At 33.3% G+C, this 12,902-nt stretch overlaps 1 protein-coding gene across 1 annotated transcript in view; it reads right to left on the reverse strand.

Annotated features, from left to right (window-relative positions):
• Positions 1-12,902, reverse strand: part of LOC130245273 (rho GTPase-activating protein 42) — a 377,423-nt gene that overhangs the window by 186,754 nt on the left and 177,767 nt on the right. The window contains exons 2-3 of the mRNA XM_056477913.1: positions 6,200-6,299; positions 3,853-3,888 (exon numbers count right to left, since the gene is read on the reverse strand). Of these exons, the coding sequence (XP_056333888.1) occupies positions 3,853-3,888; positions 6,200-6,299 (136 nt within the window). The remainder of the gene's footprint in view (positions 1-3,852; positions 3,889-6,199; positions 6,300-12,902) is intronic.

Consider the following 12,902-nt stretch of genomic DNA (forward strand, 5'->3'; position numbering starts at 1 on the left):
GCAGTTTGTGAAGCATTTTGGAAACCGAAGATGAGCCCCTAGTCTAATGTGCCACCTGGCTTGAGAAACCCGTTCTCAAAGACTTACTTTTAGTCATTATTTGGGTAGCAAACATATTTGGAATGCCTTCAGCAGAATACAAATGAGCCATTTTAATCTAGATTAATCTAGAATAATTCCAATATTACAGTGAGATTAATCTAGATAAAAAATTAAAATACAAAAAAAATCAATGCCCACCTATAGTAATTACATAATATTACTCAATAATTAAATTAAATTACACTGTAAAAAGCACACCTTAATAGATCTTTTTAAATAATATTATTATAAAACCCTTAGGTCTAGTTTCACATGCCTTGGTTGATATTGTATAACATTTTTATGAATGTGCCTTATAAATATTCATTCAAGATGTCCATATTTACAAAACAAAGGCTCTGGTGTATTTTAATATCAGTCAAGGCAAGCTATATTCATTGAAAACAGCTCAGACTTTAGTTTGGGTCAATAGGCTTAAGCCTTGCCAGTGATACCAGGGGGTTAAATTATGGATGACTGAGACTAGTGGAAAAATACTGCTAGTTGACTTTGGAAATTCTTAGGCATGAAGGAACTCAGAGAAATGTCCACTTGGAAGACAAGCAAGGCGAGATGTGAGCGGCATGATGTAATGTAACTAAAGACAACGGAAACCATTCAAAGCAGAGATTCTGTTTACACTGAAGGCGTTCTATCTTTTGACAGACTTAATGCAAGTTAATGGCCTGAAGGTCACTTTGTTGTGTCTATAATTACTACTGTAGCTGCTGTGGCATAATATGACTTGACAATGCATCTAGTGTGAGTCCAGACAGAGAACCGAGTAGGCTCAGTGTAAAAAATGCCTTTTTTTGGTATGAACAAAGTCTGCTTTTGCATCATTTTCAAAACAACCTACGCAGTTACATTCCTAAATATTGCATTAAAGGGCCCTCTGATTGACAACTGTGATTTTGCAACAGCATTGTTAGGTCCTGCCACTTTTATATGCAGTATTAATCACAGTCTCACTGAACGGACTGTGTACAATAAACTGGATTTATGTCAAAGAGATTTCATTAACATCCAGCCACAGGTTTCATCAACATTCAGCTGTGCATACAATGCGAAATCATTCCACCACATTACACGTGTAAATCAATGGCCGTAGCTCTATTATTTCCTACTATCAATGTTTCTGTCCATTAAAGCTGTTCATTAGCTAAACAGCAATGGAGATGTCTTTGTGTCGCTACCTTCCAAAACATTCCCACTATGGCTAGCTCGCCTATCATCCACTTTGGCCAGACAGTTGATAATGAAATGAAATTAATTGAAACGCAATTAAAAATTAAATTAAATAAAATAGGAAGAAAAAAAAAGAAATAAAATAATAAAATATAATCAAATTTAAAAAAATTGAAATAAAATTAAAAATTCAATTAAAGAATTATAAAATAGTGAAGGCCAACTGGATGTTGAAAACCCCATCTGGTTGCCAGATAGGAATACGGTGATTTAATATTATTATTATTATTATTATTATTATTATTATTATTATTATTATTATTATTATTATTATTATTATTATTATTATTATTATTATTTCCTTTATTTAGCCAGGAGATCATATTAAGACAGTACTGTCTCCTCTTCCAGTTAGACCTGGTCAAGACGGCAGGCAGCACATAAAGTTTCACATAAAAATCACAAAAAAACAATACCACAAAATTACTAAATCACCATTCGTAAAAAGGTCAGATCATAAAAAACATTTACAAGTATTCTTTAAGAAGTTGTACAGAAGAAGTTTAAAAGAACTCAGAGTCGGAAGTGTGTCAAGATTAAGCTGATTTTGCAGGTCATTCTAAGCCCTAGTAGCATAAAAGGAAAAAGCACGTTTGCCAAGTTCTGACAATACCCTTAGGACGGTTAAACGAATACAGGAACCAAATGTGGCGGTTATTTATGTTGTTAACATTTTATTTGACTCAAACTATTTGTTTTATTCATATTTAATTTCATTTTATCATTTTTTTTTGTGTTGTTTTTCCAATAATGAATGCATTTTTTAAATAAAAATTTCATTATTAAAAATAAAAATATTTCATCTTCATTTTATTATTTTTAATAATTTTTCTGTTTTATTTCCGTTTCATTTTATTGAATAAAAATATTATTTTTAATAAAAAAATAAATAAAAATATTAATTAAAAAGTATTTAATTCAAATAGAAAATAAATAGCAAAAATAAAACAATAAAAATATTATATATATTTTATTTCATTTACATTTAATTATTTTAAATTATTTTTAGGTTTTTTTCATTTCATTTTACTGAATAAACAAGAAAAAAATCAATAAAAATGAAACAAATATGAATAAATAATAATTGAATTCAAATTTAAAGTAAATAACAAAAATAATACAATAAGACTATTAATTATATTTTATTTCATTTTCTTTTAATTATTTTTAAAAATCGATTTAATTCTATTGAATAAAAATATGGTTTAAATAAACATGAAATAAAACATGAGTAAATAATAATTTAATTCTAATTAAAAATAACTAACAAAAATAAAACAATAAAAATATTATTTATATTTTATTTCATTTTCATTTTATTATTTGTAAATATTTTTGTTGTATTTCCATTTAATTTGACTGAATTAATTTTTTTTTTCTAAAAAAGAAATTAATTAAACATATTTAAAATTAAATAAATATATTTTAAAAATGTATATAATAAATAAACAAATCATCTTATTCCTATCTGGCAACCAGATGGGGATTTCAAAGACCCAGATTGGCCTTCATTATGATTTTGCTTTTGCCACACCTCAACATGTTTAATTAGCTTTTCTCCCCTCAGATGAAGAAGGGGAAAAGGTAGTGGGCTAAACGACAGGTTGCTTTGTGCGACTGAGAATAGTGAAAGACTGGAAGCCAACTGTTAGATGCAGATGGTCTGAGTGTCAAGCCAGCGCACAATGCACAAAGCAGGACAGGAAGATAATAAACACAGTAATGACACGTAAGGAAGGAGAGAAGGATAGGAAGCGAAGAATGGACGCCAAAAGAGACCGAACAGAATGAGTGATCAACCCATCAGGGCGTATGAACCCTCAGCACATCTGCTCATTGCCCACCGAGAGCGAGCGGTCTGCATTTTCCTTAATCTCTGACACAAATCACAATTAGTCACTCTGATCTCTTAAAGGGCTGAGCTGAGACCTTTTTGTCTGGAATGTAAGCAAATCAATACAATACATTATGCATGCCGGGCAGGCAATCTCACCAAGACCTGCCTTGAGCTGTTGAGCTAAGTCTGGATTGGGACAGGATATTAGCATGGCCAACGCTCGCTTCCATACAAGAATGCTTTTTAATAATCAAAAAGTCCTTCTGTGACTACTCACACGTTGAAGATTTCAAAAACTTTGTAATCAATAGCTGAAAGAAAAAGAGTCAGAAAAAAAAATCCATTTTACATAACTTCCAAGGAACCTGTATGGAATTTCCAGGGATAAGACTTGATTAAAATGACAATCCCATCCATCTGGGACAGTGCGCGGGACATTTGGGAAACTATTCCTCAGAGCATTAGAGGAACATTCCATTAAAATGATCTTAGAGTGGTTGAGCACACCATCTTTAATGGGTTTGGAGGGAATTTTTATCACTCAGAAGTTGCTCTTTTATGGCTCAGGCGAGTTAATGGACTCCTTCGGCTGTAATTTATGAATCAACTTTTTTCAGATGTCTCTGCTAAAAAAATACTCTGACACAAATGAGGAAATTGCTGAAGAACAGAAAAGGCCAGTTTACATTAAGGATAATAATGGGGAAAAAGAAGTGATGTTTCTGTTGGTCAATAATCACATACTAGGGATGTCCAGATCCGATCACGTGATCGTACCTAATCATGCAGTTTCAGATCGTGACTTGAATATACACAGTTTAAGTCAGAATTATTAGCCCCCTTCGATTTTTTTTTCTTTTTTAAATATTTCCCAAATTATGTTTAACAGAGCAAGGAAATTTTCACAGTATGTCGGATAATATTTTTTCTTCTGGAGAAAGTCTTATTTGTTTTGTTTTGGCTAGAATGAAAGCAGTTTTTAATTTTTTAATACCCATTTTAAGATCAAAATTATTAGCCCCTTTCAGCTATATTTTTTTTACGATAGTCTACAGAACAAACCATCATTATACATTAGCTGGCTTAATTACCTGCCTTGTTAACCTAATTAACCTAGTTAAGCCTTTAAATGTCACTTTAAGCTGTATAGAAGTGTCTTGAAAAATATCTAGTCAAATATTATTTACTGTCATCATGGCAAAGATAAAATAAATCAGTTAATAGAAATGAGTTATTAAAACTATTATGTTTAGAAATGTGTTGAAAAAAACTTTTGTTTAACAGAAATTGGGGGAAAAAATATACAGATGGGGCTAATAATTCAAGGGGGCTAATAATTCTGACTTCAACTGTATATATATATATATATATATATATATATATATATATATATATATATATATATATATATATATATATATATATATATATATAGCTTGAGGGTTAAATTTAAAATTTTCATCTCGGGCGCTGAATTGCCCGAGATGTAAGCGGGAGAATATGGTCATTTTTAAAATAAAAGATTTTTCAAAATAAAACATTGCTCAGAGTCAGATAATAAATAAAGCAGATATAATTGATCCACGGACCAGTACTGGTCCGCAGCCCGGTGCTTAAGGACCACTGGTCTAAGGAACGGAGACATAGACAGACACATGCAAACAGACACAAACTTTGCATGATGTGTCTATATATTCCATATTCTTTGCTGATCATGAAGGGCTTTGTGTTGTGAGACCAAGTGGATTGTGATTTGTCAAACTCTCAAAATGCCTTTTCAGATGCAAAAAAAAAAACAAAACTTGCAGACATAAGTTTAGGAGGCAGTGTGTAAGTACTATTGTCACAACATGAGGTTGAATTTATCTTTTGACGTGCGAAAATAATGGATGAAAATTTCTGATTCAGTGTGAAATAACATTTAGGCTTTGTTTACATGACAACGATGTAGCCAAAAAAGAAAAAAGTAACAAAACCAAGAAACTTTTGAGCATCTTTCTTCTTTTGTAAACAAAATAAAATATTTTGAACATTATTTAAATGCTGTAGCCACTGACATCCTAAGTAAAAAAAAATAAAAAATACCCAATATCTGTTTAACGGAGAGAAGTTTTTTCAACACATTTCTAAACATAATAGTTTTAATAACTCATTTCTAATAACTGATTAATTTTATCTTTGCCATGATGACAGTAAATAATATTTGACTAGATATTTTTTAAGACACTACTATACAGCTTAAAGTGACATTTAAAGGCTTAACTAGGGTAATTAGGTTAATTAGGCAGGTTAGATTAATTAGGCAAGTTATTGTATAACGATGGTTTGTTCTGAAGACTATCGAAAAAATATATAGCTTAAGGGGGCTAATAATTTTGACCTTAAAATGTTTTTTTAACAAATTAATAACAGCTTTTTTTCTAACCAAAATAAAACAAATAATACTTTCTCCAGAAGAAAAAATATAATCGGACATACTGTGAAAATTACAATTTCATTTGGGAACTAATAATTCTGACCTATATATATATATATATATATATATATATATATATATATATATATATATATATATATATATATATATATATATATATATATATATATATATATATATATATATATATATATATATATATATGTGGGGGTGGTAAACTATCCCTTTACTAGTCAAAAGCCTAAAATGCATGTGGGTAGCATACAGCTCATGTTGTCCACTAGTCTCAAGTCCTGAAAGAATTCATGTTTGATTATAACATTGGTATCTGATGAGAGAATGTTTTAGCATCGTTTAAGTGATTGTTGAGATGTCTGATACTCAGTGTCGATTACCAAAGTCTTTTTCTCAGAGGAATATAAAAAACTATAAAGACTTCAGTAAACGTTTCCATTCCCTCTGCATTCAATCTAATTGCTGTCTTGGAGAAATAACAGATTTCCCTTCTGTGATTTGTCATTCCTACATGCAGCTCCGGTAAAAGACTCAATCAGTATCAGCCATAGCAGACTGCAAATCAGCAGCTGACTTCACACTTACCGATGTTCACTTCATCATCCGTCTCTGCGTCGCCAATGCACTCAAACTGAAACTCCTGCAAGGACTGAGAGAACTTCTGCACTGCTGCCGAGAGATCTGAAATAGAGATTTGAAAAGCCTATCATGAATGTTCTGTAAAGTGAAACACTGAAATAAAGCAACAATCACATTTATCTTCTATCATACTGCATAAAAACCTCGAGTTATGACATTCAAAGCAGATGAAAGCACGCTAAGAGCTGAAATCAAGCTAAAATCGATCAACTTGAGTCTGAGGTGTACGCTCTATTCATCATAACACTATGGAAATCTGTACAAAAAGAAAATACATAATCTTCACTCCCTGCTGAGAGTAAATGAGCTCTCTTTTTGGAGTGCTAAGCGAACATCTCAGTTATCAAGAGTGGGCGGATAGAACTTGAACAGGAAATGCTAAGCAACTCAATCAAAAACGGTAATGAGACTGTGGAGAAAAGCCATTTCATCATGTCTTAAAGAGGTGATAGACCTGACTGCTCATCTAAATACCAACAAAGTCTTCAAAAAGCTCTCCAAAGTAATAAAAAAATCTCATTACGTTCTTCTTAATCTTCTATTTGGATGAATGCAAGGATGGAAAATGGCTATTTCGAGCTGAAAGGGATAGTTCACCCAAAAAATTTAAGTTATGTTATCGTTTACTGAATTTATGGCTCAATTTCCAATATTCCACTTGTTTTATTTTAAGTATATATTTCAGTTTCTTCCTTCTGATTAACAGAAAATAATATACTTGGGGTATACACAGTTGAAGTCAGAATTATTAGCCCCCCCTTTGAATTTTTCTTTCTTTTTAAAAATATTTCCCAAATGATGTTTAACAGAGCAAGGAAATTTTCACAGTATGTCTGATAATATTTTTTCTTCTGGAGAAAGTCTTATTTGTTTTATTTCGGCTAGAATAAAAGCAGTTTTTAATTTTCTTTAAAGCCATTTTAAGGTCATTATTAGCCACTTTAAGCAATTTTTTTGATAGTCTACAGAACAAACCATCATTATACAATAACTTGCCTAATTACCCTAACCTGTCTAGTTAACCTAATTAACCTAGTTAAGCATTTAAATGTCACTTTAAGCGGTATAGAAGTGTCTTGAAAAATATCTTGAGTTATTAAATCTATTATGATTAGAAATGTGTTGAAAAAAATCTTCTCTCCGTTAAACAAAAGTTGGGGAAAAAAATAAACAGAGGGGCTAATAATTCAGTGGGGCTAATAATTCTAACTTCAACTGTAATTCATAATTTAATATTTCCTTTATTAATGACATATTAATGGTAATATTTAATATTTCCCTTACTATAGATGTAATAGGCAACCAATAACCAACTAGACATTATATATGCCAATATATTCATTTGTTAATTTTACTTTATTTATCAATTTATGTAACATTTATGTAATTTATTTAACATTTATGTAAGCAATAAAGTCTATTGATACATATTAGGTGACACAGTGGCTCAGTGGTTAGCACTGTCGCCTCACAGCAAGAAGGTCGCTGGTTCGAGTCCCAGGTGGGTCATTTGGCATTTCTGTGTGGAGTCTGAATGTTCTATCCGTGTTCACGTGAGTTTCCTCCAGGTGCTCCGGTTTCCCCCACAGTCTAAAGACATGCGGTACAGGTGAATTGAATAAACTAAAGTAGCCATAGTGTATGAGTGTGAATAAAGTGTGTATGGATGTTTCCCAGTACAGGGTTGCAGCTGGAGGGGCATCTGCTGTGTAAAACATGTGCTAGACAAGTTAGTGGTTTATTCCGCTGTGGCAACCCCTGATGAATAAAGGGACTATGCCGGAGGAAAATGAATGAATGAATGTTTAATATTATGCTACATTGTTTATTTCATGGTGTCACAAAACGAATGTTTACAGTTATACTCAACCATTTCAACCAGTGCTGCACAATATAAATCGCAAAATTATCGTTTTCTCAATAATAATAATATATAGAATATACACGTCCTGGGCGTTTGTGATAAAGATGTGTGATAAAGATCAGATGGGGTCTTCCTATCTTTATTCCCACCTCCCCTGTAGTTGATGTTTTGCTATTGGCTGGAATGGCCCAAAAGTGAACCCAGAGCTCAAAATAAACACTTATGACAGGAGTCAAGACAGGAGGGAAAAAAACAACAGCCAATAAGAGTCAGAATATCTGCTGAGGTTTTCACTAATTCACAATGTTTTAAAGATTAAATGTTTGCACTTTGAGGCGACACAGTGGTTAGTACTGTCACCTCACAGCAAGAAGGTCGTTGGTTCAATCCTCGACTGGGTCAGTTGGCATTTCTGTGTGGAAATTGCATGTTCTACTCGTGTTGCCATGGGTTTCCTCCGGGTGCTCCGGTTTCCCCCACATCCAAAGACATGCGATATAGGTGAACTGAATAAAACTGTCCGTAGTGTATGTGTGTGACTGAATGTGTATGGATGTTTCCCAGTACTGGGTTGCAGCTGGAAGAGCATCCGCAGTGTAAAACATATGCTATATAAGTTGGCAGTTCATTCCACTGTGGTGACCCCTGATGAATAAAGGGACTAAGCCTAAAACAATGAATGACTGAATGAATGTATGTATGTATGTATTGGTTGTTTCTGGGGCCTTACTATCTTTATCCCTGCCTCCCCAGCAATTGCTGTTCTGCTATTGGCTGGAGCAGCCCAAAAGTAAACTCAGAGCTGAAAACAAACATTAATGGTGGGAGTTCAATATCTGCTGAGGTTTTCACTCATTCACAGTGTTAAAAAGATGACATGTTTGCACCTCGACAAGTTTTTTTTGTCCAAATTAGAATTAATTAGATCTGAAAAATTTATTTTACCTGTTTATTTTTAATAAATAAATGATTTAAAAACAAAGATAATATCAATAACCTTTTTTTTTTAGGAAAATGTTATATATCGTAAGAAATATTATTATCACTTAATAATATTGCATATTTTTCCAGTATCATGCAGCCTTAATTGCAACTATTTACAGAAATGGTACTATATCATGACATTTATTTATATCAGGATACAACCTCCTCCTGAAACGTGTGTCCTCTGTAGTGGACCATGTGTTTTCATTCATTTTCTTAGAATTTTTTTAGCTACTCTGTCAAGTCCTGTTGTGCTGTGCAGAGGACATCCTGGGCTTTCTAGTGATATGTCATTTAATTGGCTGGCATGCTAGGAACCACTTATTACACTGCATCCAAAATGGCCAGCATACAAACAAGCACATTTTATAGGAGAGATGTATGTAAAATTTGCTTTTTGAATGTTATTTTTACTATTATTATTACATATATATTTGTTTATTAAAGTGTCAGGAACAATACATTTAGCTTTCAAAGCTGTTAAATTGTTTGTGTTTCAAAATATTATCCTTTTTTAAATGTCCACTATAGTGGACACCAGGACCATCTGAATGTAATTAATGACTGCATGTTGTAGGAGGCAGAACTGAAGCAGACAGGATTCTTTATAAGATAGTTGAGGGAGACTCTGACTTAGAGTCTGACAATCAGACAATTAGAGAATTAGAGAATGACAATCAGTTTTATATCATTTTTATATTGAGTTTGTTTTGGATTAACATCAGTTTTTTTTGTTTTGTTTTTTTGAGTCCGGCTCTCTTTCAGACTAAACTGTTCCAGGAATTTCAATACAAAAGGAAAAAAATGGCTTTTGTTTTGTTTTTGTTACATTATTGTTGCATTAATATCCCTTTACAGCCATATCCTGTACAGTTTTGTTGTCTGAGTTTGGCTGTTGTTTCGAACTAAAATAGTCCTGTGGTCCACTACAGTGGACATGCTGTAAAATTTAAAATAAAAACAAAACGTAAAAACTCTAAATTGTAGATTTTTTTTAACCCAAAGGATGAAGGAAATCACAAAAAAAAAGACAATTTTTTTCTTTGGGTCTCAGGATGACTTATCCTGAATAAAGAGAATAATTAGCGTAGCTGCTGTTCATAGTGTATATAAACAAGATGCAGAAACCTGTGTGGAAACCCGCTAAGTGGTGCACTGAGTGTATGCTTTACTAAACAGATAGGTCTAGATTAAAGACCTATCTGTTTAGTAAAGCATACACTCAGTGCACCACTTAGCGGGTTTCCACACAGGTTTCTGCATCTTGTTTATATACACTGTGAACATCAGCTACGCTAATTATTCTCTTTATTCTCCATTTCCACCGCTCTTCCCGAGGCCCTCAGACTATGCAGAGTCACTGATTCGATCCAAGACCAACGACGAGATGATCCCAAGGTTTCCATATCCTGGACCAGGCTGTATCCTGAGCAGCTACTGTGGTGGTCATGGAGGAGTGAGACTGAACATGAGACTGATTCCTGTGACGCTCCAGGGACAGACGAGTCTTCGCTGAGGACAGCTTCCAGCCTCCGCCGCTGAGACTGCAGCTCTGCACAAGACGTTTGGCCAGCGGAGAAATTAAAATGGTCGTGCCCAACTGAGTCTGGTTTCTCTCAAGGTTTTCTTCTTCACTTTCGCCAATTAGTGAAGTTTTTTTCCCCTCTCCGCTGTCACCACTGGCTTGCATAGTTCGGGATCTGTAGAGCTGCGCATCGTTGGATTTGCTCTTCAGTGTCTGGACTTTCAGTAGTGATTTAAACCACACTGAACTGAGTTAAACTGAACTGAACTTAAACACTACAAACTGAACTACATTGTTCCTAATCACTATGATCTTTTATGTGAAGCTGCTTTGACACAATCTACATTGTAAAAGCGCTATACAAATAAAGGTGAGTTGAATTGAAAAAATGACTTATATTGTTATATGAGATTTTTATCTTATTGCCCAGCCCTATATTCAGCATTTTTCCAAATACCTTCTTTTACAAACTCAAAGGATTATATTGTAACCACACAAGCAAGTAAATAGTAAATTGTGAACTCTCCCTTTAAGAGTAAAATAGTTGTCAATAAAGCACTGTAAAAAAATTGCTGTCTACATTTTTTAGTTGAATCAACTTTTTTTCTTGTTATTCCAACTTACATCAATCAAACTGACTAAAATGAAAAAAAGTTTAACTTATTTTTGTAACTTAAAAAATTGAGTTGAAACCTGACTAACGTATTCAAATAAGTTTCAGTAGCACATAGGCATTTGTTGTAATGAGCATTTGGAAATACTTGTGTGTTACAGTCACCAGACATCTACTGTAGCTACTGCGGATCACTGGAGGATTACAGCTCTACCACCAAATGGACTACAAATCACATCATGCACAGCACACACACACCAGTTCCAAATCTCGTCTGATTGCAAACACTTACAGCTGAAGCTGCTCAAGGACTCATTATACGGACCACCACATTTGTTAGTTGTAACATTACATAGCATTTTCATGTCCTTGTCTAGCCGTGTTTTTTGATTCTAGTGTTTTATGTTATCTACTCCTAGCCTTGTTCCTGGTTTATCTTACCTTCTCCAGTTTTGACTACTTGCCTGTTTATCGACGATGACTTCTGAATAATCAGAATTCTGAATAATCAATAATTCACCTTGTACTGTGGTTGAGTGCTCCAGACCTTCCCTTACCAGTTGTTCTGACCTTTTGTCTTATCTTTTTTTTTTTTTACAGTGTAGGCATTCACAGCATGATGGACAGGAATACAAACTTCGCACTTTTGACTTTTGGCTTGATAAATCCTCCACAGGCATCTATCAGGAGAGGCGATGAAAATGGATTGTAATGCTCATTAGATAGACCAGCGCTAAAACTCATACTGACAGGGATCAACTGCAGTGAGGTTAGTAATTCCAGAAAGATCTAAAGTTCATTCTATACTCCTTTCAGTCATGTAGATGCTTTGCTTTTAAGTTCAATGTATGTATAAGTGCATTATCTACTTGCATCTTTGACACTTTAAACAGAAATACAGAGAAAAAAGAACATAAGGTTATATTTAAAGTCATAGTTCCTTGTAAGCTGTACTTAATTACTAATATTATATCATAATAAGTTTCTCCATATTTCATTTTTTTATATTAAGTGCATCATTCAATCTTCTGTCCATTTTTTTAACCTAACACGAAGGTTCAAGGGTAAACAGAACATAATATTTATGTAATTCTCTGGCTGTCTGAATAAAGATGCATACAGAATGCACGGGTTCAGGTCACGGGCACTAGGGAGGATACAGAGGACACTGCAATCTCACTTATAGTAAACACTGGAACATTCCACTACCAGGGGTCAATTCTACTGGCTACAGATTCCAAATGGATAAACGAGTCATGATTTCTAACTAAAGAAAACAGTGCGGCAAAGGGCAACAGGATGTGATGTGATGTTTTTTTCCCACACCCCATTAAATCAACACACGGACTGCAATGAAGTAGATACTGCAGAATAACACATTTTATTTCTACATTGCATAAGAAAAAAAACAACAACAAAAAGATACAGTGGAAGTCGGATTTATTAGCCCTCCTGAATTACTGTATATATTTTCCCCCAATTTCTGTATAACGGAAAGAAGATTTTTACAACACATTTCTAAACATAATAGTTTTAATAACTCATTTCTAATAACTGATTTATTTTATCTTTGCCATGATGACAGTAAATAATATTTGACTAGATTTTTTTCAAGATACTAGTATTCAGCTTAAAGTGACATTTAAAGGCTTAACTAGG

The sequence above is a fragment of the Danio aesculapii genome, chromosome 18, assembly GCF_903798145.1.
Source record: "Danio aesculapii chromosome 18, fDanAes4.1, whole genome shotgun sequence".
In the NCBI taxonomy this organism is placed as follows: Eukaryota; Metazoa; Chordata; class Actinopteri; order Cypriniformes; family Danionidae; genus Danio; species Danio aesculapii.